We start from the raw sequence: 27,790 nt of genomic DNA, 5'->3' as shown, positions 1-27,790 counted from the left end.
TTACACGCCAAACAACTCAATGGGCCATTGTGCGTGGCTAGAGCCGTAACAAAAAACGAAGCAGTAGAAGAAACAGAAAAGGAAACGAAGAAAAGGCGTGGGGGGGGGGAGGAAAGAAAATCATTCGTCTCCCCTCAAAGTTCTCTTTCACGACTTCCCTCTTCCTCGTTCCTCCGTCCCGTCTGGGACGGTAGACGACGAGGGCCGACCTTCAATTTCCGGCGAGCGAGCTCGCTCTGCACGATACACGCAGCACGAGTTGCCTAAACGATACCTCGGTTGTTAACAACTACAAAACGGTCGGCTAATTGCGCGCGAATCAGGGACGAGCCGCGTCGATGCTCCGCCGAGGTTAAATTAATTTCCAACTTAATTGCTCTTGTTCGATTCCCTGCCCGTTATCGAATACCTGACGGCCTGCTAATTGATTTCGTGAGGATTCGTTAGCTCTTTCCCGTGTTTCCCTCATCAAGGGGACGATTTTCTTCGAGTCGAGCCGAATTATTTATTCGTTCGTTTATTTCCGCTAAGTCTATTTGGATAGTGGACTACGTTGGAACAGTGGAACGTGGAAATTAAATTTTAATTATGCAACGTGATTTGACTCCGTTATTCCGGGACGAGGGATGCATTTTTAAGAAACAGACAGTCGGAAGTCGAAGCTTGCCGCAATACAAATTATCAGTAGGTACGCAGATCTGTATATGAGTTTTGAAACGGTGGAACATAAGAATTATGATAAGTTTAGATAATGCAAATGTTCCTGAAATCTGTTACTCGGTATGATCCTTTGAGATCGAGAGCTATTGCTCAATGAGGTTTTCTAAATTGAGTAGATAACAAAGAACTCACCCGCTTCGCTATAGTTTAAAGATGGAAGATCAATCCTAGGTAATTCTAGAACCATACGTTCAATGTTCGTTCGACTTTTCTGAAAATGTGCTACGAACCCTTACTCCAGGTTTTCATACGATTATCCCTGGAAGCTTTTCAAAGCCCCGGGCCGGCTATTTACATACTGGATACATGTCAAACATATCCTACATATCAAATCTCCCCTAGCAGTCGTCACTCAGACACCTGTTCAAGTGCAGTCCAAATCCGCAGACAGGTCTCATTCGAAACACCTTGTTTCGCGTCGGACATGGTGGACCAGCGGCCTGGGAGACGGTTCGTCGTAAATCATCGCGGGCCACGGGCGAAGGAGGTCGAGCCGACGAAAAGAACAACGGATGCTTTCAAGGGAATTGGAGTGCCTACCTATCGGTAGACGGGTCGGTGTCGCGAAAAACGACGAGTCACGGGGAACGGCAGACAAGAGTCGTCCAATCCATTAGAAGAAGGGGACAGAAGGTGGCTCGCCTTGCAAATATTTGCTACATAAATCTGGCTGGCAAAACGGTCGACCCCCGCGGCGCTCGACATTCCTCTTCGCTCCTCGTATAGTACTGCCGTCTCTGTAGCGAGATTTCCTTTGGTGCCCCCATTGGGAACAGCTTCCAAAACTAGCGAGCTGTTTCAACAACAAGGACAAACGAGTATATCGGCTCGCCACCGTCCTCTACACGGAAGCCACGAAGATTTACATACGCGCGTGCTTGCGGAAAAACCACCCCTTTAAGACAGCGAGAGAAGAGAACACACGATTGGAATTCCAGAGGCGAACCGCCGCGCAGCTTCACTCTACTGTTATCGATTTATTGGCCGTTCACTGGGTCAATTACGAATTCCAGCGAGATAATTTGCCAGTGGAAGAGGGGCAGGAGGTGCAAGCAAACACCGAATGCCCGGATCAAACTCTTGATAATTGCGGTCGCTTTAATCGGTCTCCGGCTAATCGGATGCTGGTTACGGTTTATTTTTTTAGCCAGCCTACCACCCGGTTAGTTTGTAGAAGGAAGTTACTTTGTTCGGGTACGAGAGAGCAGTTGTTTGGAAAGTTTGTGTTCGTGGTTGTGACGAGTGGTCGGAGGGTTGCTTGTTTCGCGGCTCGCGATCAATTAACTGGAGCATGGCGAAAATTAATCTACGCTAATCGTCGCGCTAACTTTTGGGAATGTAAAGCGTAGGTGAATTTCAAAAGGTTTCGATCCTCGCCCCGGATCTCCTTATGGAAATTGATTTATACCCTAAGAAGAAAAAGGTTAGTTACACGAGCGACCCTAATTTTCCGTCAGTGGGCGCTCTTCTGTACACGCTCGCAGCCTTTCAAATCACACGATTAAAACCGACATTGGTTTCGAATACAACGAAGCATACAGAGCAATGGTGACACTGTATACTATGCATGCGAGAGAGAGATGGAGAGAGAAACTCTGCACGAAACCGAGCCACGGTGTATATAGACGGTCGGAAGTCGAGGCGAATAGTATCACCCTTAGTAAACTTGGGATCGACCGGGAATTCCCATTACGTCCGGGCCAATCAAAGATGAAACGTCTCCGGCGCGCGTAGACGGTTTAATAATCCCGCATGTTTGCTCGACGAGCCCCGAAAGGGCCCGGCCCCTCGCGAGATCCTCGAACAACGCCTTTGAGCTTCATTCATATCGCAAGAAGGACCTTGCGGGGACAGCACCCCCCTCTAATTCGAAATAAACGAGAACTCGTCTCCGCTTTCACTGCCGCTCTCTACTTTTTCAATCCGAAATTTCCGTATTGGATCTTAACGCAGGGAAATTTGATTAATGATTAGAGTCTCCATTGGCACGGGACGAAATAAAATTTCAATTTCGTAATTTAGGACGATGGAGAATCTTCTTTCCTACGAAGTTCCGTTTGAACGCAAGGATATAGGACTCGTTTCTCTCGTTCGAGAAATTAATAAAATCAAAGATCAAAGAACCTTTCATCGACGAGGATGAACAAATTTCTAAAATAAAATATTTCAATTGTTTCCAAGGAGCAAACGGGAGAAACGGCACGCTCGAGATTCGATTACAGAACGACAAGAAAGGGAAATAAAGCAAAGCGGTTGGCGAGCCGGGCGTCCTAAGCTCGGCCGCGCGAGAATTTCATACGGTTACTCGCGCGTACAGAGACACAGTCGGAGACGCGTTTCGTTGGCGCCGCGAGTTTCGTGGCCACGGAAAAGCGGATCGTTCGCTCGGCGTGCGTACACAGGCAGGCTGATTCGATTCGTAAAAGACGCGCTCGTGAACAGACGGATACTCGAGAGATCGTGAAACGAATGTACTCGGTTCGTGGTATGGAAAAAGAGCGAGGGAAGACGCTGTATTTCAGAAGCAAAATGTATTCCACGGAATAAAAATAACTGCAGCGTTTTTTCGTCACCCGACGTTAACGACTGATTCTATTTTCTTTCGTGCTCGATTCGATCAAGTGAGCTCGATGAGGAGCTATTCTCTCGCGTTGAATAGAGGGAACACCGAAGAGAAGAATTCGTATCGAAACGTATTTGAAAGCGACGAGAATGGCACCATTTTTATATCTACGTCCTTTCCATGGAAAGTTAAAATTTGATCGATTCTCCGGTATTATCTTGGTAGAATCGAGTATCCACGATGAAATTCAGATACAGTAACGGTATTTCATTTCTATAGCTCGTACTCGATTGTCTTCGGCGTTTCTTGTTCCATATGATCGGATGACGATACGCGCGTTTCTACGATACACCTTTCGAGCGCTTATAAATTTTCTACCGCCGCGGATTCATCCGATTGCCGGCTGAATATGGAACGAGGGTTGAGTGTTTGACGGGTTAAAGGAGAGGAATTCTTTGTATCGAAGTTGACGCGGCGGAAGGAAGGAAGGAAGGACGGAGAGGAGAAGATAAGAAAGAAGAGAGACAGAAGGGGGAGACACGCGCGAAGAAAAGATACAAGGGTGACGCGACCCGACGAAAAGTGTCAGAAGCTGCAAGAACGGCGTCTTCGCGGAGGCAGAGACGCCGAAGAAACGTCGTCGGCGTTCTATCTCGTCTTTGGTGGGGTACTCGCGCGACGAGGCGGCTGCCGGGAAATGAAGGGCGAAACAAACCGTGAAAACGAGACGAAACCCGCTGGAAATGCAATAAACCGGCCTGACGGACGCCGACGTGATTCCTGAAGCGAGCAACGCGCTTGCAAAGCGAGAACTGACAGGGCGTTAAGCGAAGAAAATCTGATTTGAGTGGTGCCGCGAGTGACACATCCTCCGGGAGGACCACCCTCCTCTTTGATAAGTGCCACACGGCTTCGTGGATTCAACAACTCGTGGATCGTCGTCGTTTCTCGCCCGTAATCACGAACGCGTCGCGATCGTTCAACGATTCTGCCGTCGTGAGCACTTCTCCGATTCAGCTCTGTAAATTAATACAGGCGATAGAGAACCGCACCGGATACCGTGACAATTCAAATTTTATCATCGCGAACCGTACACCGCGTTTATATTCGCTCTATAGCCGGTTAACGAAGGGATTTGCACTCGCCGGTCTAATTGGCAGCCTGACGTCGTCCTCTCCTATCCGCTTCGCGATCCTTATCGAATCGATTCTTCAAACGGTTTCCACGTCCAACGATCATTTATTATCCTCCGACGAATCCCCCTATGGTCGAAAGAAATTGTCTGCGTTCCTACAGAATGGTTCTTTCTTCTCAATGTTTTTACTGCGCGTTACTTTCGCGATCGTAAAAGAAATGCACATTGATTATCGCGTATTTAATTAGGAGCTTATTAGAACGTAAATGATAGTTAGACGAACGCGTATAGAAGAGAGGAAGAGAGGTAAACCGGGAATTAATAACGACCGGTATGCTACGAGTCTTTAAACAACGTTAATCACTTTTTTACGACCGAAAATCAACATACGTGGAAACAAACTGGTATATATATAGAGAGAGAGAGAGTTCGTGGAACTCCGACCAATGGAATATAGTACGGAGGAGGGTTAAAAAAAAGAGAAGAATTGAAAAGAACAGCCCCGAAATTCCGGCCACCATCTGTACAGGGTATTAAGTGTCCTCTTAAACAAGCTTCCACGTATCGGGTGTCCTTTTAGCACGAAAACCTGTCCCATTCGTTGGCTGGTAGGAAGAAAGGTTTCGGTATCAAGCGGACGCGAAAAGCGACACCGAAACAGCCGGTTATACGACCGGAATATCCGTGTGCGTGGCCACGAGCTGAGCCTGACACTTCGCAAACTGGCGCACTACGCGACTCTGCCTGAATTATTCAATTATTTCGTTGGAGAGTTCGCGCGAGCTGGCAACCATGATCCGCGGGGAGACGCGACGACGCGTATTCCTCTCCTCTCTCCGAAAACGTGTCGTGTCTAACGAGAAACCGTGATTCCGCCAGGGGAAAAAGGTTTAGCGACACTAGAAATCAAATCGTATATTCCGGCTAAGAGATTGCTCTGTCAACTGATTCCACTTGGATCTCTTTCTCCAATTTCATATATACCAATGTCTTGGCAACTGGCCATGAGTTACTCAATGGTCAATGATCAGTTATCGAGATAGTATATTGACAAGAAATTCCAAATATTTCTCGTTACTGATACTTGACGCATTCGTTAATTTTAAACGCACCATCGTTCGCGTTTATTTAAACGACATCGATATTCGACGAATATTAAACGACTTCTAAACGATAATATAATCGACACAATGTTCGTTATTCTCATAACGAATCGTACGCGTTAATAATAAAAACGCAAGCAATATCAGGACTTTTTTGAAAAATAATTTCCAAGTTAATAATATTAGTGAATTTATAAATTAAAACTTCGAAGAACCGACGAGGACAGCAATAGCCACTTAACCAATATGTTTAATCAAACGGAATCAGAACCCGAAAAATCGAATTAAACTCGAAGAGGCCAGTTTGATACGAAACTAATATCGTTCTGAGAATCACTGTCGACTACGTATCGTTCTACTCCCTTTAATTTAATAAAGAACGACAATGGGTCAGCGATTACAGCAATCAGTCCGGACGGTTCGTGTCTCCTGTCGCCAATTAACGTTCAATCTTATCCTTTGATCGATTCTCACAGCGCTCTGGACTGGGACGTTTTCTCCACGGAAGAGCTTCCGTCGTCCCTTTCGTGACTTCGTGTTTCCCATAGAAAACAGAGACGAGGTCAAAGGACGTTCACCAAGGGGTAAGACCGGCGTGGGTTTATTAAAACGTTGGATGGACTCCGGAGAGAAAGAGGCATTCTTCGCGTCGTTTCATCGGCTCGTGCGCGGGTGTCACGACGCGACGAACGCGAGATTGCTCGCGGATGAATCGTCGGAACGACAGCCAGCTATTATTCCGGCCGAGGAATGTGGAATTTTCGAAATAAAGAAGCCCACGGGGCCGCTGCATCTCGCACGATACTTGCATACGAAGTGCATTTACGTGTATGGAATATGCACGGGCCGTCAAATGGCTTTTAGTACAATTTCACAGGAATTCGGTGTTCTTCGTTGGAAATGAGGGTTGAACGAGAGTGGCTGAAAGGTAGAGGATACGAGGAACGTACGAGCGTAGTACTGTTGGCAGGTGGGATGCATTTTTATGACGCGAAACGAAGTTTCTGTTCTTGGAACGTCTCGTTCTCGAGGTTTGAAGATACAAGAATTTTTAGTGGATTATATTATATGGGGCGATAATGTCCTTCTTATAGATTCGATAAGTTGTGGAAATTCAAAGTATGTTCAAAGTAAGAAAAGAAGAAGGAAAAGAGAAGAGCATCCAGCTCACTTTCTTATCGAAATAACGAGAACTGCTCATTCGTGATTTGCAAGGTAATAACTAAAGGACGCGTGATTTTGACACAAGAAAGATAATATTTGGAAGCTGAATTTTGTTAAATTTCTAGAAAATCAATAGAGATGGAATTCACTGAATTTTAAAAGCTATCGAGATAGCTTTTTTTTTTTAGCGAGAACCTGAGAAAAGTTACCACTCGTTTGAATATCTCTTTTATAGGAAAGAACGGAAGCGATCGACACGGTAACGCATGCCTGGCACGTACCCAATTATCGAGGTTAATTAACGAAGTGCGTAAACAAATCGAGAGGATCGTCCGGTGGTGGTTGCGGCTCGTGGAACGCGGTAACCACCTTTGCCCATTTCCACGAGGAAATTCGTGGACTCTACGTGGACACAGGGAACGAAGGCGAGATCGCAATAATCCCGAGTTCTACTAGACGAACAATTAGGTAGAGCGCTATTTCTACGCCACTTCCCGTAAAGCTACTGGTTCCCTCGTAAACGTGCCCACCATCGCGTGAGTGCTATGCTTTCTTTTTCGACTATCACGCTGAGCGTACGAACACTTTCGTTGAATTCAAAATGCTACCAATTGCATATACGATGTTATTAGTATAGCGCTGGGCCGTAATATAGATTCGTTCTATTTTCCTACAGTGCCTCGCCTGAAATTACCACCTCGATTCATATATTTTCGACTTCTTTTTTTCGCCTGGAATCACCCCCTTTCCGCCTGTACCACCAATTTCCAACCACCCTGTATATCGACGGTCATGTAAGACGATCCGTCCGCGACACTGCAGCACCAAGAGAGAAGGTTAGAAACACGGTCAAAAGTGAGTCTCGAACAACTAGTTCAATAGATATTTGAATCTTTATTTCATAAAACTTATTATATGAACGGCAAGCAAAGACACTACGTTCGTACTTGTTCTCCGTGTCTTCCGTACGAGAGTTTTGTATTTGATTTGCAACGGGATCTCTGTTCCACGGTCACGAAGTGGTTTTCCACGTTCCTGTCTCGCGCCTGGTCCCAGGAAGGAGACAATGATGCTCGCGTTACCGGTGCTTTATCGAAGTTTCGAGAGCACGTGGCGTAACGGTACGAAAAGTAGCAGCAAGCGTTCTCGCTGCGTAGCTTCTGGCTACGCGCACTTTTCGCGGAGAACAATGAAAATCGGGCTGAGATCGGAACGAGAGCGTTTGTGCACGACTCGTTCGCCTCGATAAGATCTGCGTGCTTAGGCACAGGTTGCACCACGAGAATTGTGTACGGTGTTACCGTTACCCCGAACAGGAAACGACGCAATATCAACCGGAGGAACTGCTGGCCGCTTTCATCCGCTGGAATAAATGAGATGTAGAATATAAAAGAATATAAAATATGGAGGTGTAAGTGGAACAGAAGTGGAAACTTTTATTATTCAGAGGCAGAGACTTTATCTTTCTATTCACACCGTGTTTCTCAACACGTGTTCGATAACACATATTCAGCTCTTGTTTCTTATACATTCAGAAAAATGATACACGTGCCTCGATGGGGTTACATTGTCTATCAATGGTGTGATAAATTTGTTTTGTTATATTTAATATGGGAAAGTAAGGCAGTTGGATGGTTGTACTAGAAGAATGAATTCTGTCCATTGCGATATAATAATCACCTAATGGTAACCAAAGATACATATAATATCAGGTATCGTATAATATCACGTATATTCGATAATATTTCGAAAAACATGTTGTACGATGCACATGTATTCTACGAAGCTTATCGAAAGAGAAACGAAAGCAGAATATTCGTGTTTTTTATGTGAAAAGAGTATATGATTTTTGATTGCGAATGAAAGCAAATTGATCGACCCTGTTTCTCGGAAATGTCTTCATTTTAGTGCTAGAGTACACGATATTAACCTCGATGCACTTGATCAGTTTGATTTCCGAGAGGCGCGTATGGGTCACGGGACTGTGAACGTGTTAATTTAGTGGTAACTCGGCCTCGATCTTATACACACCAGAATACTCTACCTCCTTCGCTACTCTGCATAGTGATTTTCTGCACTATTCATCTACCTACGTATCGACAGATTGTATATATGGTATTTTAAATGGCCTACCACCGCATGGCATTAATCATCTTTGAGAGAACGTCTATAGCATTCGCTGGAGAGCTCGAGGACTCTATTAATCGTCTACTTCTTCGTCTATAGAATGATGCATTAATTCCTGAATCTGAAGTACGAAACCTCCCATGGTATAAAAAAAAATGTCATAATTCATATCTGCACTTTACTCTCTATCCCACGATGCATTCGCAAGAGTTCCAACAATTTACCAATTATGTATAACATAATGTAAATTTCACGAAATATCCAGTACAGAATGGTCGCGAAATAGCTTACCCACGATGCCGAGATCTATTTACAAAAATGCCAACAAATTACCAGTCATAACTTAGCCTGTAATTTTCCATAGTATCCAAGTACCACACAGAAATCACCGGAAGTAATCAATTCGTAAACCACGTATGGTAAATAATTCTTAGAATGCCAGAGAGCAAGCAGTTAATGAGCCATATCGAAAGTACGGACGAAGATATGGGTGGCGATGTTTACGCACGAAGGAGGAAACGCTTGGCTTAAATCCGTGAATTCCGCGTTGCATTCTGCTCTTCGATGCGATCGCGTGTCCTTCGCAGCTCCACGCGCTCGCTTCGCCACTTGAAATTCCTCCTCTCCGTGGCACAGATGGCCGGGCAACTTTTTTCACGGTTAAGATCAAGTTCACCGCACGGTCGAACGGCGACGATCGTCAGAGTTCCGTCGACGGGTTGCCTCTGGCCGCAGGTGATGCAGGTGCAGCCTGAGGCCGGGGTCATCGACATGCCCCTCTCTTCTCCCACCGTTTTGCCGCTCTTTCATCCCACTTTCTGCTTCCTCGTGCCCTCGCGTTACCGTGTTACCGAGTTTGCGACCGGTAAGAAACGAGCCTACGAGCCTGGAGGAGATTCGCGTTTGTGCCGGCCGAGAGTCGCTTGACCTGTTTCCAAAATCTTGTCAAAGGATCGTCCACGGTTTCTGAAGTTTCGCGAGTGCGAATAGTTTCGACACAAGAACCGCGGTACGTGAAAAATGTGAGGGTTACCAAAGGGGAATGCATATTCGAGTAACTGTTGTGTTAGCAAGTAAAATTAAGTGAAAGCTTAATTGAAGAAGTGTGTTAACGTTAAGACCAACGTTCTCCTACTTTCTTCCTGATAAATTTATTATTACGTAGGTTCTTCAATTTCTTGTTTTGTAATATGAATTTGCGATACGGTTTTTGATTCCTAGTCGATAAAGGCATGTAACGTAGCATTTATAAGAAAGTTTAATTTCTTATTAATAAAGATTTATGCGTGAAATTAATAGAAAGTTAAATCCTAAATCAAAACGGAAAGAAATTGTAGCAATTGGAGCAGACTTCGTTTAGCAACTTCTAACGCGTAATCTTCGGCGCTCGATCGATATATGGCGACGATGTCTCTATATCTCCAAGTATCTAATACCAGAAGAAACGTCATTAGTAAAGCCGATCGTGCAACGACTCTGCAATCAGTTTCAATCAAGTTCCGTGAAAACCATCTAATGGCCAATCGTAGAAAACTGGTAGCGGTATCGCGAAGCGTTTCGCACCGGTTGAAATTCAGCCTCGGCTGACTGGCTAAGTGCGCAATCACGAGCCACGGTTACGGAAGATGAGCGTATCGTGCAACACGATCCGTGACAATGTCACGCTCCAAGAGTTCACTGTCACAGACAGAGACTTATAAACGAAGGACTCTCGTAATTCCATCGACTGGCCTCTTTCGCGGTACGGTGGCGTGTAGGACGAGTCTTGATCTGCTCGCCTATCTTTTCCCCCATCACCGAAACTCGTCCCCGTACTGATTTATCGAACCAGACCTCAGACCTGATTCATTTCACGCACAGCGTGCTCGAAATTGCCGGATATGAAACAATAATTAGTCCGATTATCTCGCGATCTTTCGCGATTTATTCCAGGCAACTAAAGGTTAAGTCTCTCTGAACCGGTCTTACCGCAATTTTCATTTAGTTCGTTCGACCTTTCAGAAGTTAGGGATCATTTTCCTTAGTTTCTAAATCCTTCTCACTTTGTTTTACAGCATTGCAATTTTACAAATTTTGGTATTAATACTTTGGCGGGCAAGATGACTGTGACCATTTTTTGGGGGCATTCTCTGAATCAGAAGACGAAAGATACAAAATTGTTATTTTACTTGAAAAACAGTGAGCGATATGAATATTTATATTTTACTAACACAGTGATGCAATAATTGTAACGTATTTAAGTATTATCCAAAAGTGTCTAAACGACCGAGATGATTGCAATTTTCGATGAACGCTATAAAATACATGTAGATGATAATACTCTGATATATAAGTCGTAATGATTCGAATCTCTTAGCCCGTAGTGTACAATGATTCACGATCAAGTTGAACTACAATTTTGCCTATGTCTCGTGTAAATTTTGTAACTTGCAAACACGATACCCTTTGATTCATTACATCTTCGTTAAATTTTCACTTCATTTTCTCGACATCGGCAAAGAAACGACTGGAGGAATTCCGCGTAAGTACATCGCTGTCGAACCCTTGTCGAGACACCGTTTCGAGGACTAGAAAAACTCGACGAAGGTTGATGCAAAGGATATGCAACTCCTCACTGATCCTCTCCTACGCGTGTTCACTTCGCGCGCAAATCATGCGTGTAACGAGAGAGTCTCGCCACCATGCACGAGCGAGTCGGGGGCCATCCTCGTCCAGATCGACCAGGGATAACGATGTGAACAGCGCGAAAGAGATAACGAGGAGAAATTTAGGACGGCCATTCGGTCGGCTTCAATACCGAAATGGCGAAACTGTGTAACCGTGAACAGTTAATTAGCCGTAGGTCGACGTATGCAAACGAAACGAAGGGAGGAATTGGAGATTAACGGCGTACGAGAAGCCACGATCGTCTAAACGTATTAACACTTAGTCACTCTGTTAAAACGACAACGACGCGGTCACGAGTTACGAGTTCACACGGTGGTACTACTTTCGATACTATTGTTCCTGGTTTGCCTGTACGCATACGTATTAGATATAAAGCGATATCAGGGGAAAGCCGGCTAATCGGATGCCAAATGGAAGTGTGCTAACAGGGGTTTAATCCTTTGATTACATGCGGTCGAGCATACGTAGAAGTTCTATTCGCAGATTATTGTATTAACCGATGACATTCGCGAAAGTTGTATGGATTCGAATGGAACGAAGTAACGGAATGGCTAGCAGATGTCCTTTCTCGACGATATAAAACGCTCGCTTGTAAAGAGCGTTTTAAGATTCAGGTACGATAGAGACGTCTCATTAAGTCCGCTTGGAGAAAGCAGAAGTTAAATTGTTAGGAGCACGCAATCTGACCGAAGACAGGTAAGAAGGAAACTTTTACGAATGTATTTGCACGTGTTAGCGTACCGATGAAACGATCATTCCACAAGCCCGTCAGCTGTAACGCTGAAACTGGCAGAGTGTAATTAAAATTATCGTAATTTTTCTGAAGAATTTCTTACATTTACAACGATATATATTTGAGAATTGGAATGACCCTCTTTTTCACTCAAGCATACCTTTTCGCTTATATATTTTTCGATACACCTCTCACACACTCCTACATTTCTTTGACACAAATTGTACATTTTATTCGCCGGTAAAGGTGATGTGAAACCAGTTTCGGGAGAACGAGTGGCGCAATAACGGGTTAATAAAATTCTAGCGTCGAGTTAAAACACGTACAAGCAGGTCCAAACGAGACTCAACGACGGTCAATAAAAATGCCAGCAACGTGTACCCAGCAAGAAATCTTGGCGACCAAAAATACGGATGAACGTCTAGTATTACGTAGTCCTCGAGCAAGAACAAAGATGTATCGCGTATATCCAAAGGTCAGAGGAAGAGAGAGAGAGAAAGGTCTAGGGGATGGTCGAACTTGGGCGCAATTCCTTGGCACTGCTCCCCGAGAAATTCGAAGCTTACTCTCTAGGGAACCATAGTCCAAATCCTAACGACCATTCATGATTTACTCGAACGGTGTTAACAACCACGACGTACGCGATACAACAACTCTGTGTTGGCCCTAAGCAATTTCTTTGGCCGTTTGGTAATTTCTCTTATCTATAAACGACGTTTGCAGTCGCCAGCCTGATATCTACGACTCGGTCAAATAAAGATTCTGTTTGAGGGAGAACCGTATCTGCCTAACAGATCCGGGTCTGGGTTAAGTTAAGCTGGGGTTGTTCAGGGGATGGGGGTTTTTTACGGTGCTTTTTTCGTTCATACGGGATGTGGTTAGCAGCCGATGGTTACCAGATCCTCGTGAGGAGAGTACCGTGCGTGACGCCGTGTCAATTAAAGGCGTTGCGCCGCGTTTGGACAGATGGAAGTTTCAAAGTAATTGGTTTGGCCGTCTCCAGTTCTTTCATGATAGGTCTTACCGCTTTTCGTCGTGAAACTTTTGCGTTTGAATAATATTCCTAATTTAGGCAGTCGATTTCTGACCGTAGACTGTCTCGATGTATGGTGAGATAAGAAAGTAACAAGGCTAACAAGAAGTAAGACATTTAATGGACAAGACGACAGTTTTGAAATAATCTCCGAGATACTTGATACAGTGTTTCTGAGATTCATACATGCGTTTAAAATACTTTGAACACTATTTTGATGTTGAATTTTCAATTTCAATTTTAATTCTGGACACGAATATAACACGAATTTAACATTTCTTCGTTTGTCAAAATTCTTGTTAGCAGATACTTGTAGTTCTTGATACATATCCGTACAGTAGATAAGAGTATGATAGATTTAGTTTCATTATTTTTCTATCGTACCTTGTATGGATCAGAAAAACCTATTATCTTGATCTACTAGTTCTAATTCTATCTACGATCTCCAAACTACCCTTTTTATTCGTTGAGATTATTGAAGATGCTTCAAACGAGCAATGAATTGACGGATTAGAGACCAATCTCCTGCATCATTCTCGAACAAGCAACCATTCGAAACACCTAAAGCTGTTTTTTCGCCGCTAATCGTGGATCATCGTCCGTCTATTTCGACAACGTGGCAGCTCTTTTTAGCATCGTGCGAGTATTTTTAATCGACGCCCACGGTGGCTATTAAAGATCTATAAGTGGCGGATCGAGGGTCAGGTAAAATGCAAATAACCCTGGCTACAAAGATCGTATCGTCGAGCGTATTAACACGGCGGGGATTGAAATTCCATCGATAGAATAATCCGCACGATCGGTACAGACGTAACGTGGGCTAAAGGAAGCCGGTTTCATCGACATCCGGACTGGCGTGCGTGATTCACTCGAGTAATTCCGAGCACACGGCTGCCAGTTAATAGCCGTGCGTAACAACGAATAGGTCGTCGAGTTCCACCAGAAAACACCAGAGTTACGAACGTAGATTTTGCTGGGCGCACCGTACGAACGCAAATGGAGACAATCAAAGTGCATATTAATACAGCGAAGAACCGTTCTTTCGCGTCTACTTAACTTTCCTTTGCTACATTGTTTTATTTGCGTACGAGACACTTTCGGCCGATAAACAAACCTGCGTTTCTTACGCTAGTCTTCTTACCAGCATCGCAGTAATTACAGAAATCGAAGTTTAATTATTTGCAATTTTACGTCGAATTGAAGTTGAAACTTTGTATTTTACGCGGTTCTTTTCACTTTGGACATTGTGTGATGATTTAATAAAAATATTTCCGTGTAGATACGTTGTCGGTTGTAAACAGATTGGAAACGTCTATGCAAAATAGAACGTACGCGGTGATATCTTTCGGATATCACAAGCTGTATATTGTGGACGTCTTATCTGTTTTTGCTCATCGTCAAACTTCTCGCAGAATATCTAGTAATAATAGTAAATGTACTTAAATTACGAAAAACTGTTGAAAGTAGTTTGTAGAGTACCAGAGTAGAGTACCACTTGAGGATAATTCACCATCAGTTTCAGGACGCTGCTTCAAAGGGTTAATCTCCACTTTCGACTATTCTTATTTCCAACGTAATTTCCTCCTCTGATCGACACGCGATGTACCAACCCTACCGTTGCTCTATCTGCTCGCGATTTAATTAGAGGAAATAATTGGAGAACTGGCGTAAACGCATCGACGCAGGATAACTCATCCACCGGCGAATGTCAATTATCGCAGATTATCATTATTACGCGGCAATAACGAAATGTAGCAATTTACCCGCTAATACTTGGCAATTTATCTACACCGCGCTCCAGGCATTCCTAATTGCCGTACATTAAAACGAGAACTCCCGTCTACAGTCTCAAGCAAGACTAGCTGACTACCAACACTGGGTATCTCTGCCTCCGAAGTAATTAAGCCTGTAGAGAGAGGAGAGCCCGCGCGTCCATTGCACGCCGAGACCTCGTGAAAGGACCACGGAGACGAGGAGGAAGCACGACGAGCAAAGAAGCCGCACGACCAACAGAGCGAGCCAAGATTCGACGAAACTGCGAGCAACGAATACGACTCGCGACACGCGAACGAGTCGGAACGAGAGTCTCCGTTCAAAGGGTGCCACCGCTGCATCTCGTCTTCGATGTTTCTGAACGTCTCGAGTGATTCACTGGCCGGCTCACGGAACATCTATAATACACTCAGAGCTGGCTGACAGTCGGCGTAATAGATTGGCCTGGAAACTGCAACGGTAAACGCGCTGACGATTCGTCCTATCTTTACATGGACAGGTCGTTGACTAGGAGGGTAGAGCCAGAAAAAGATAGAGCTGGACGACGCGACGTTACATCGTCCGTGCCCGAGAACCGGTAGTCACGTTGACTTAATGCAATTTGCATGCATTATCTAACGCGTAACGAGCGTAGTGCCATGGACGAAGGAAAAGAAGAAGCAACGGACCAAGTCGTTAACCTCGCGAGCTCGCTGATCCCTGCCACAAGAGACAGGCAAGGAAATAGAGAAAGAGAGAGAGAAAGGGAGTCAAGACAGATGGAAATAGCAAAGAAACAACGTTGCCGTCAAAGTCGTTGCGACGGACGTCCGGTTACGCCTTCGACGTTTCGATTATCTTTTCCTCCGATTTCCTGCGAATCCGCTACACTTTCGATTTTCCTCGAGCTTCGTCGCTAGATTGCTCCCGTAACGAGTAATCTGCGGTAATGCTATTACCCACGGCTACTGTGTATCAAACGAGAGATTATATTTAGATTGGGCTCCAATCAGACATCACCGATTGCTTCTTCCTTTCCGCTCCTCGAATTGTAACTTCGTTTCGAGACAGTTTCGCCGAGTCGACTTGATTTTCGCTTCATAGAGCTTTCACGCTTTACCTTTTGCTTCTGCGAGGTTCGTTTCATCCTCTGAAGTTCAGAAAGGGTGAAGAATAGCGATAAATTCATAGAAAATTATTTCGACCGTGTCTTAAGCTTCGCAAATTGTTCCTGTTTTATTTAAGATCTTCGACGAACTGCCGGATACCTCGGTGTCGGTTCGAATATACTCCATCGAGGCTGGCGATCGCGATTCCGTCGAATCCCGTGGTCCGTGCCAAGAAAATTTTTCCACGGGGATTAGTACGATCGCCATGGCGAACAGAAATAGGCGCGGTCCCGGCTACGCTGATGGATTATAAACACTTTCACCGCGAGTCCCCGTAGATCCTCGGTTTATACCTGGTTCACCTACTTTTAATTTTATTCCACATCGATCGAATCATGCTCTTTCGATAGACGCGTCAATGGTAAGAGGAATTTTTCAATCACTTTTATATCGTCGCTTTTCTTTAATCTTTTGCTACTTCCGATTGTGATATTTCAAATAAACGACCGTGATCTAAATAAATGAAATACAAAATTCTCAAACTTTCCTTGTACCGCTGGTCATGTAAGTTCGAGATTATATCGTTTTTCCGAAATACTTTTTCCGATTACTCGAAGCATCTGCCACAGAATAAACTCGCAGAAATCTAATTTCATTTAATAATGGTACCAAAACAAAATACGTTAATGTGATACAATCTAATTATTTATAACCATAACTTCGATATCTTTACCGGAGGATCCTGAAACCTCCTTCAATTCCTATATTTCCCTACATTTTCCAGATACCCAAATAAATATTAACCAAAATATTTACCCCGTTACGTTTTTCTTTGGTTCGTTTTGGTTGCGTTGCCGTTAATTTCTGAATTTAGATTAAATGGTAGCGTTGTCTGATGTTTAACGCGATTGGCAATTAAACTCCACGTTTCGGTTAACCTGCTACGCGCAGGAATACTGGCACGGAAGAGGATCAAAGTTGGTGAAAATAAATGTTCGCTTAATCCTACTATATTATCCAGAAGCGTCTTACCTCATTCGAAGAAGATGGAATAAAGTAAAACACGTATCTGTTGGCCGATGATCTTTCATTTCGTACTACAGAATACTACGCTTCAAAGCAACCCACAGACAAAACCGAGCTCCGTTCGGGAACCACGTGGACGCTGTCCTCGACACGGTCCGCCGCGCCGGCTGGTCCGGAGCAATATTTGAACTCGGTCGAGTCGAGAAGTGTCAACAGAGCAGGGGAAATGGACCGGTCCGGTGGTCGAACCAGCGGAGTATGTATACGAAACTTGCTCGGAGAACTCGACTCGCTGGATCAACGACTTTGCGTCGCTTCCAAGACGGCCACGAAGCTTCTCTTCTCTTCTCGTAGGCAGATGCAAGAGAAAGAGAAAGAGAGAGAGAGAGAGAGAGAGAGAGAGCTACAAGGTAAACCGACAGGGACAACCGCAAACGTGACGGTCAGCGAGATATCTTGTTGCCGTCACGTCCACAGTCTCGAGGAACTGAGGAACCCTCGAAGAAGTTTGCCGAATCGGGACCGGGAAGACTACGAACCTACTCGCCGGGTTAAACTAATTTGCTCGCGGCTGTAGAATCTGCTCTTCCGCTGAAAAGCCATCGAACTGGAAGTCTCTTCAAGATCCTCTGGTAATCCGTAGTGTTCGTGGGTGTTACGTGGACGAACGAAAGAAGAGGGCGTTTCGAGCAGCGCTTCCGGTGAGGACGCAAAGGGAGCCGCGGAGACCGTTTAATTCAATTAACTTAATCGGACGTCCCAGGGAATTGACCTAAACGGTTCGCCGAACGAGCTGACAATTTTCGAAACGGAGAGTTTGAACAATTCAGGAAAACGATTGCATTGGATTTGTAGAACTTTTTAAGCAGGAAAGTTAGCTTCTTTCTAGGTGTGAGTAATCCCTTTTCACGAACGATGACTGTAGGGGTTAACCTCGTCGTACGAAGAGAGAATTTTTGGTACGCGGACTTTGAAAAACACGGAACAATCGCTAAGCGACGTATTAGATCTCTGAAGTTTAGATATTTACAAAAATTCCGAAGTAGCAAAGATCAACTTCGTCATCGATTTGACGAAGGTTCGTACAATAAAAGACAGTCTGTTGGAAACAGTTGGAGGATAGCTACCAAGAACGATACGCGACAAAGATTGATTTTAAAACGACGCTTAAGAAAGACGTAAGTACAAACAACGAGTTGATACGAAATCTGATCATAATATAGGTTGAACGTACTTACATGTTCGTTACGAAATTCATCTAGAAACATGGTACAGCCAACATCGCGTGGATGTAGGTCACGCTCCTGTTGGCATCAACTTGACGCCCTAACAAATTGTCGATGAACGAGAATTAATCTATTTATAACCGACCGACTAGATCGCTTCTCTGTCGCTACCGAAGCACAGACTCGAGCCTTTCTCGGACGATATTATGAAAATTTCTTGGGATTTTTCAGACCCTCGACAGAGGGGGATGACACGAGGGCAATTGATTCGATCCACTGGTCAAGAGATCCGGTGACTGCAGAAAATGAGATAACGGAATTAATGAGCTACTGTGTTCGAGAACAGAAGGGACCTTAATCAAGCTTCGTTGGGATGCGCGCCACGACAGACCGGCCGGTGTTCTTGATCACGTCCCCGAAGCGTCTCCGAAACTCCCTTTTCCTCGTACTTTTTCGCCGCCATGCTTGCCAACTCTGCCGGTATCGCCTTCGGGCGACGGTGTTACACGCCCGACGCAAGTAAACTTTCTCGTTATGAAAACGAATCTTGGCAACGAACACTTCGCCGATTACAGATTCCGCTCGTTTCTATCAATTCACCATCTGCTCCGACTACTACGCTCCGGATCTTTGACCTAGCGCAAGATGAATCTATGCATATAGATCTCCATTGCCTCGAGCAATATTAACTTCGAAGTATACCAGACTTTGTATCGGGCCGATCTTATCATATAAAACGTAAGACGCTCTAATGCTTAGAACAGAACGTTCTAGTTTCTGTGATTCGAGAGACTATTGTCGGACTAATTCGATATATTCGATTAATATACTCTAGGGAATTCGATCGCACAGTTATCACAAATCTCAAAGGGGTTTCGAAAATTATTCCTATTTCTATATTTCTACTTGAAAATCTTAGAACAGTTATTTGATCTCTGAGCGGGAGTGGAATTAATTCTTATTCGGGGTTAACCTGTACTTGCTATGTGTATAAATTTTGATATCAAAGCTCTTGTATGAATTCCAATCTAAAAGCATCTAAAGAACGAAAAAGAAAAGATCGTCGAAGGAAATATAGAAACGAAAATCGTTCGACGTGCAAATTTTGTTAGGAATTTCCTCGCTATCTAGAATTTTGTGGATGCTATTAACTTGGCAGCGGGGGAGTACGATCTTGTGTAGCCAAAGAAGTGGAGTCCACGATGCAGCTATCGGGGACGAGATAAACGAAGTTAATGAGCCACTCTTCGAGAACAGTGGAGACCTTAACGACCGACACGAACGCGTACTTACACCGTCACAGGCTAATACACTTGACCACGAGCCTCAGACGACACATTCCGCCTTTGTTCTCCGTTCTGTCCTGTGCCTGCGGCCTGGTCGTTGCATTGTTTCGCAGGCAGGCATCGAGATTAGGCGTTTCTTCGTTGCTGACAATGACCGATCGTGCCGTAGCTCCAGTTCATAGACGAGTCTTTGCTTTTTCGCTCGACCGAATTCCATTAAGTCTTCGAAGGATATTTTCGATCTTCGTGACCAAACTCTCGAAGCGATCGAAACCGATTAGAAAAGCTTCTTTCAGAAATCTCTTTGATTTCTACCTTGAGAAGAGAAACCAACGTGGACGCAGCGAAGAATTTTCGCAACGAAAAATTTTCTGGCTTTCTTCCTGGAGAAATTTTTCTCCTGAAAATTCGCCAAATCTCCGAGAAGCTCGCGAACAAGCATAAAAGGACACTCTCATTGATTCTCGCAGGCGAATCTTTCGACGAACCAGTTCGTTTCTAGAATGCAAATTCGTTTAGAGAAGGAACGCTCTCTCGTTGAGTGCACGCACCGCCGAGAGTCGAGAGCGCAACCAGCAACAGCAGAAGCATCGGCGGTAGCAAGGAATTGCGAGCGACGAGGTCAACCCTGTTAGAAGACTTCGTATATGTTCTCTTACATGAACGTCTATGTGCAACGACTGCACTGACCGTGGGAAGCTGCTAGATGTTAGGTAATTGAAGAATTTCTCGGAAAATAGGCGTACGTGCGACTAGTCGTAAGGAGCAAGTTCGAGGAGCTCACCTTTGGTGTAAGAAGCAAGCGTATTCAGACGCATCAAACCAGCTATCTCAGTCAGCAATTAAGCGCATAAATTTCCACGCGATGGAATCGTCTATTCGCTCGGGGTTATCGCGCTTGTACATTGTACTTAATTGTACTTGCTATTTCCTTATCACCGAATGCACCAACTGTATCTCTCAGAAGGATAAAACTTCGAATTCCCATTCTTTGGATATTTCCGCAGCGAAACATATGCGACAGTTTAAACAGCTTGTAGTAAGTTGAGAAATAACGAAATTCAAACGTAATCGATATCAAAGACAACACCAAGACCAAAGACTATTGAGCCAGTCTGTTCCAATCTAACCCAGTTCTATAATACGAACAGTTAGATTCGTATCTGCATTTATATTATTAAAATATTAAAAACTATGTTAGACCGTTATTCCGTGAATGTCTCTACGTTGAAATTTATGCACCGATTTAAAATACCAAAACCTGAGATTTCCTTATACGCTTGATTGCCTACGTAAGGATTAATGGACTTAAACCACTCAGGGGGTAATGAGTTGAGAAACAAAGAAATTCAGTCGATGGCCAATCTATAAGAGGTACCAGTCTATAGACTAGTCAGTGACGTAATCGTTCTCCAAGCAGCCTAGAGTCGTACCTTTTGCCGGCGTTGCTCAATGCGTCCAATTATGAAGACTCTCATAATACTGCTAATTAAATTCGATAAGTTATTTCCAGGTTGCGTCACTGTTTCTTCTGTGAAAAGCTCCTTTCGAATCTTTGTGAAACCTAAACGAAGCAAGCAAGTGGCGGCATGAAAGCAATGACCTTGCAGCGGGAGGAAAACTGTGGATGAAACGAGTTATCCGACAGGATGCATCGCGCTAAACGCGGCTGCACAGCGGTAAATGACACCGGGCTAATTTTCCGGCTGGAAAATCACGGAGCTGAGCAGCTAGCGTGAACGCAACGTGTCGGTGACACTTCAACAAGTGGATACAACGGGTTGCGCACGTGTCGCTGACACGTTTCGGCCGTGTGCATCCCACGCGAAAATCGCTGATAAAAGTACAACGCTCGGGAAACAGAGAAAAGTCGGAGTCATTGATGCGGATGCATCCAGTCGGAGCAGCTATTTTTTGAATCGTTTCGCGAATGCAGTGTACCGTGTAACACCGCGATGGTAGATCGGAGATAAGCCCGTAGTGAAATGTAGCTATTAACGTAAATTACAAATGAAATAAAAGACTCTCCGAATTTAAACTCTCGAATTTCTTAATCTTCGAATCGTTGAAACTTTAAAACTGACATTTTGAAGCTCCGCATTTTTTAAGCTGTAAATCCGCGAACGTTTAAATAACGATCGGCTACATAATTCTTCAAAACCGAATCATTTTTAATTATTGCGAAAGACCTCGAGGATTTTGCAAAATTAGTAAACGATATCGCCGAAACCTGATCGAGAAATACGCGATCGATCGAACAGATCTCGCTAGTGAAGCGAAATATCTTACATGTTACAACTCAACAAGAGAGAAAGAAAAACCAAAGGAGAGATAAAAACGGAGAGAAACAATGGCACACGAGCAGCAAGACTCGGAAGACGAACGAAGAGACAAAAGAAGTTGAAGGCTGTCGAGAGAAAAAGGTGAGAAATGAGCCACTCGGCAGTATCGGAAGAAAAAAAATTGACAAAATCGACGAACAAGAAGAAGAAGAAGAGGAAGAAGAAAAAGAAGAAGAAGAAGAGATGGACGGCCCGTTATAGCGACCGTGTTGCATCGCATTAACCAGTCGACCGAGTGATCTTGATCCCATCTCTCACCGCGACGACGCGACGGCCTGCTTCGTCCCCTTTCGATCCTTCGAGTCAAACGTGATCCGGCCACTAACGATCTTCTGCTGTTACTCCGGTGGAGATCATCGTTCTAACCACCTCAACGTTTGCACCCGCGTTCACGTTCGCTGTAACGCGTTCTCACCGCGAAACATACCGCCAGACGTAATTTCTCGCAGGTGCTGCGCGCGTTCTATCCGTTTCTCGCGGGTAAAGGTCAACCGCGAGTTCCATAGTCTGTTAGAGACCGTTATTACCGGATAATAATGAATTATGATAATTCGATAGGCGACATTAGCGTTGTTTAATGCAACGCATATTGGACGAAGAGGCTATGAGAACGTACAAAGTTACGGTTCATCGAACGTTCGGACTAATATCGCGTAACGATTATTTCCCGCGAGAATTTGCTTCAGTATAGTCACGAGAAAAAAGTAACGGCTCCAGAAACTGAGTTCGTTATCAAGCATATAGCTTTGTAATGGAATAATTCTCACTGTTCGATAGATTGACGAGGGATTTCGCCGCGAACGCGATGAATTATTTGCCAAGAGCGCGCTATAGATTGTGTAATTACGTGGCAATTGCATAATTGCGAGGTAACGAGTGGTGGCCTTCTGATCGAAGATGCGACACGAGGCAACGCGGCTAACGCGAAACTCGGCCAGGTCGATAACCTGCAACCCGGTGTTAATTAACGGCGTACGCACAAACCACCAGAGTTACTCTCTCTCTCTCTTCGGGACAGGGGCCTCGACATTCCCGTTACCAACCTCGTTTCGCTTCTGAAATTCTCTGCCAATTACGCTTCGCGAATTTTCATAATTTTTACCTCATCACCCTGTTCACGGGACTCGTCCACCAAACGGACGCTTAATTGCTACGTGACGGCTGTTCGTGTATTTCATTTTTAAAAAGTATATCTGAAACGTTTGCGTGGCGTGTGTAAAAACCAGGAGCTTTTCGAGCGGAGAAAAATTAAAAAAGAAAAAATAGGAAGAAGGTTCGATCAAATAAATCTTAACGCGGTACAGTCGTTTGATTCGAGAGCAGTCGCACGGAAGAGTACACACGCGGCGAAATCTTCCGCCACAGATCTATACCCATCTTCTTTCTTTGCACCCTATAGCTGATCAGACAAAAGGGAGCAAGACTCACCTGAACGTCCACCAGATGTTGAAGCACATCGTGTTCAGCCAGAAGAACGCAGCCAGGAAAAAGAAATGCGCCATGATTGCTGAAACAGAACGAGAAAAATGGACTTCGTTACAAACCTCTTTACCAATGGGTAAGGAGCTTAAAGCTGTTGCTTTTCTCGCTCCTGAGAGAATTATTTTTCCCACGGATAATGGACGGGGAATTTAATGGACACGAGATGTAAAAAGAAAATTGATCGACTCGTTGATGTTCCGCCATCGTGGAAATAAGAAAATGCAAATACAGTTTTTGTATTCCTGATTCAGCGTAATTTTATTCGCTATAGAACGAGCTGCAGTCACATAATAGCAATCAATTCGTTGAAACTTAATCACTCTGATTAATTGACCACGCTTGGCCTCCCGTGACTATGTATTTCAGTGGACAAAGTTATAATTAACGCGTTGATAATCGCTTTTCCCTCTATAATCTTACCGTTTAAATTCTTTTACGATCAGAAATTTACATCTCCATGAATGACATTCGAAATTGCCATATTTAAAATCGTGCCACCTACAAATTCTCAGGATCCACGGAGATCTCTCTAATCAACGAGTCCGGTATAAGTACAAAAGATCTCATTGATCGCTCTTCCGTCCTTCCGACGCCTGTTCCCAGCTGACGGAACGCCAAAACCGTCGAAACAAAAGAAGACAGAGCTGATTCCCAGGTTCCGCGATGAACTCTCAAAGATTCATGAACGGGAAAGGGGCGGAGAGAGGTTCCAGTCTATGGTATGTCGGGGGGCCTCAGACAAAGCTTCGGGGGAGAAAGACAGCTTTTGTAAAGATCCGTTTGAAAAGACGGCCGGTTGACTGGGAACGGTTTAGCGCACACCGGGCTAACACCGGTTGGACTGGATAAATTTTTCAAGCTGTCGTGCGCATTCGTTCTTAGAGATCGCGGCAGCGGATACAACGAGCGTGGAAATTCAGACCGCGGCTGGCCATTAATTTCTGAAAACGCAATCGCGAACCACGCGTCTACAGAAAACACACGCGCATGGGGATCCTTTCGATCGGAGCACACCCTTCGCTTACGAAGAGTAGGGTGGCCTGTCACCCTTCGTCAAAAGAATAGTCGGTGGCGAGCAAAGAAACTTTACAGTTTGTTCCCACTAAAGGTTAAGGCGCATTCGAAAGACGTCGAGGTTGGTCCGTTTGTAAAACGTAGCCACGAGCCGTGCATGAATATCCGAAAACTCGATCGACGCGGGTTTACATAATATGTACGGCGTGGACAAAAAGGTTGGCGCGCTTGTTTGTTCGATGTAATAGGCTGATCAGGGGAGAATGGTTGGACAAATACGGGGCTGCTTGCACGTCTAAATTAATAGAATTGAATTGCCGTAGGTACATATTTAATCGTATCACGGTATTGTTACGCACGTTACATCGACTGTTTTCCACTATTCGCAGGATCAATATTGGTTCACCGGTGTTTTCCAATAAACGGAGGTTGTAACGCGACAGTCGGCCGCTGTGCAAAGCAATCAGTTCGTACGCTATGAATATACAAAAAGTATCGTAAAAACGTTCTTTCGTGCATTTATACCTTGCTTTCTACCATTTCCAACATCTTTCGCGTCTCGATAAATCGTATTATACTACGTGACCACTTGAAGGCATGGTTGAAAACAATTAAAGATAACCAGAGCCATTGCAGCTTCTTGAAAGCTTCTATTATAGTAACCTTGCTGCGTCTTTCCATCCAATCGTATTCTTTGATCCTTTATGAAATTTGTTAAGTTCGAAGGAGAAATGAAATCGTCGATTTTATGATACGCGTGGATACGAGATGTTACTGAGATATTGAGAAGCGAGAAAGTTCTGTATAAATCCGCGATTGACGTATTATCGATATATCGACTTTAAGACAGTCACCAGGAAGAAATGCAGACGCAGGGAACAGGTACAGAAATCGCAGTAACACGCAGAACGATCCTCTGATTGTTGCCAGTAGCGTGCCTTAAATTTTTCGATAAATTCACGTATTTCGCTACCTCTTTTATCAACGTCTCTTGCATATCTTGACAGGATGTAGGAAAGAATCGTTCGAATATGCTTCATCATCTCGAATGGAAACACAAGTCCGTAGAAGAAAAGCAATAGTCCCGTTCGCAATACTAACGGTATATTTGCTCGCGTCGGACCACTGTTATGTATCTCGCTCTGTACACATGTCACACCGACAAAGCGCGGAAACGTGTGTTCAAGGAATGCCGGTGACGCATGAGAAAGTTTTGTAACCGCTTCGCGATTTGCATTCACCCGTTATGCACCGTCGATCGCGAATATTTACGATTGCGATCTTTTCTCTTTTTTCTCATGTGCAAGTACGTGAATAACTGTACGGTGGCAGGGGCAATTAACACGCGTTAACGCGAGATCGTTCCGTTCGGCGTAAAAATGTGAGAAATCGATGTTACGAGAGCGAACACCTTCAAGGATGGCCTTGAACAATTGGTTTCGCTTACGTGAGCACGAACTTTGTAGGTTCGTATATGGAAGAGTCAGCGTTTAACGCGCGGGAGAATTAATTTCGATAACAGACGGAACAGATCTTTTTAAATATACCTTGGCTCGCACAAAAGGTTACTTCTATTGCAATAAAGCGCTGGAAAATTTTACTGCGCATTTAGCGATTACGTTTCATTCTTGTCCTACGTGTTAAAAAATAAATACATCGTATGGTGCAAACAAACTGACCTTTTTACGAGCCATGCAAACACTGTTCTGGACGAAGTGTACGCACATACGTTTCTGCATGATTTAGAGACTTCATCGTGTCACAAGAGCGTCGAAGAACCATAATCTAACAAGCGACGTTAGCAATATTATCTTTTTTCTCGTGTCGTTCAGGAGAACTCTTCTCGACGCTTAAAGTACATTAAGCCGCACGTTGTACCTATGTAGGATAAATTAAAACCGTCTGAAGAATTCATGCGATAATACGACGTTTAAAGGCAATTTTCTTAAACACGAGTAATAGCCTCATCGCGTATTCCCCCGACTTTCGTTGGCAATTTCTTCACCGACTGGAAATCGATTCTCTGTAAAACTGTACGCACGCATTCGTCTACGCGGCTCGCCGCCAGCCCGCAAATTAGACGTGTCCTAAGGCGTTCGAGGTTGATTAACAAAGCAACGAATGACGCTTGTCGACGGATTACGCGATGTAGAAAAGCCGAGGAGAGGCAGCGGGGCGAGATGAAAGCGCGTCGAGGTGCGGAGGTTTCGAAACTCGACGATTTTCCATTGGTTCGAGGTTGCTCGAAGCAGGATTAACGGCTGCTACGTGGGAAAGTCCTCCGATAATTCTTCGTCGAAAGGCTTCCGCCGGCGGCGTTTATCGCCCGCCCCGCCCGGAAATAATTAAATTTCCAAAACTAATTACGCCTCGTTGCAATTACAACTCCGACGACATTTATTCGTGAACAGGCAACGACACACCCTGGCGCGCGTGGGTCCGGTCGGCTTAACCCGAAACCGTGCCCAACCGGTGCCGACGCCGCGCCATCCTTTTCGCTCTTCTTTCGAAATTTACGGCGACTGTTTCGCCGTTTGGACAGAGAGCAGACCGCGTCTCGCTGTTTGTTCCACGTTTCCATTCCTGTTTCCCATTTCGATCGACAAGGACGACGAGCGATTCCCGCCTCCAAGCAATCGTGCAAGTTTCTTTGTCGGAATTAGGACGGGGAAAGGGGAAGGAGAACAGAGAGGAAAGTGACAACGCTCGGAAGAAACGGCGCGATAGTTGGATCGAGAGTGCTCGAGAGTTTCGCGATATCGCGAGACCCCTTTGATATGGTAATGCAGTTGCACCGCGACCCAGGACGCGATCGAGCTTTTCCTTTCTTCGCGGCAACTTCGCATTTCCGAATGGGATTGTTGAACACCTCCCAGAGAGGAATCCGATTGAATCGCTGTTTGCGAGCACCGTGACGCCGCTGCTTCGTCAGGCTCTGATTAACAGCCTGACACGGTTTCCATTCGTATCCACTGAATGAAATTTTTCGGATCCAATGTTTTCCAGGTCGAACGTAAAATTTATCTACGAAGCGATCTACGTAAACACTTTCCTCGTTTTACTAATTATGGTTCGAATAAGGATGTTCATGCAAATGTATACCTTTATAAATGCAACTACGCAAATTGTATCTACGTAGAAGATTATTTTTACTAGATATATTACAACAACTATTCTATGTTGGATATTTTATACTTTTTTTTTTTTGTGGATATTATGCTGCATTCTGTACAGCTTCGCCCATTTAAATTTCCCATAGGTGCATAAATATCCACAGTCTAATTAGCTAGCGAGCTAACAGAAGCGCG

General features: G+C 44.5%; 1 protein-coding gene across 1 annotated transcript in view; it reads right to left on the bottom strand.

Annotated features, from left to right (window-relative positions):
* mthl1 (adhesion G-protein coupled receptor methuselah-like 1) overlaps positions 1 to 27,790 on the bottom strand; it is a 153,658-nt gene that overhangs the window by 72,344 nt on the left and 53,524 nt on the right. The window contains exon 4 of the mRNA XM_033328306.2: positions 23,415 to 23,493. Coding sequence (XP_033184197.1) covers positions 23,415 to 23,493 — 79 coding nt within the window. The remainder of the gene's footprint in view (positions 1 to 23,414; positions 23,494 to 27,790) is intronic.

The sequence above is a fragment of the Bombus vancouverensis genome, chromosome 3 (assembly GCF_051014615.1).
Source record: "Bombus vancouverensis nearcticus chromosome 3, iyBomVanc1_principal, whole genome shotgun sequence".
Taxonomy (NCBI): Eukaryota; Metazoa; Arthropoda; class Insecta; order Hymenoptera; family Apidae; genus Bombus; species Bombus vancouverensis.
This window is presented reverse-complemented; position numbering and strand designations above follow the sequence as displayed.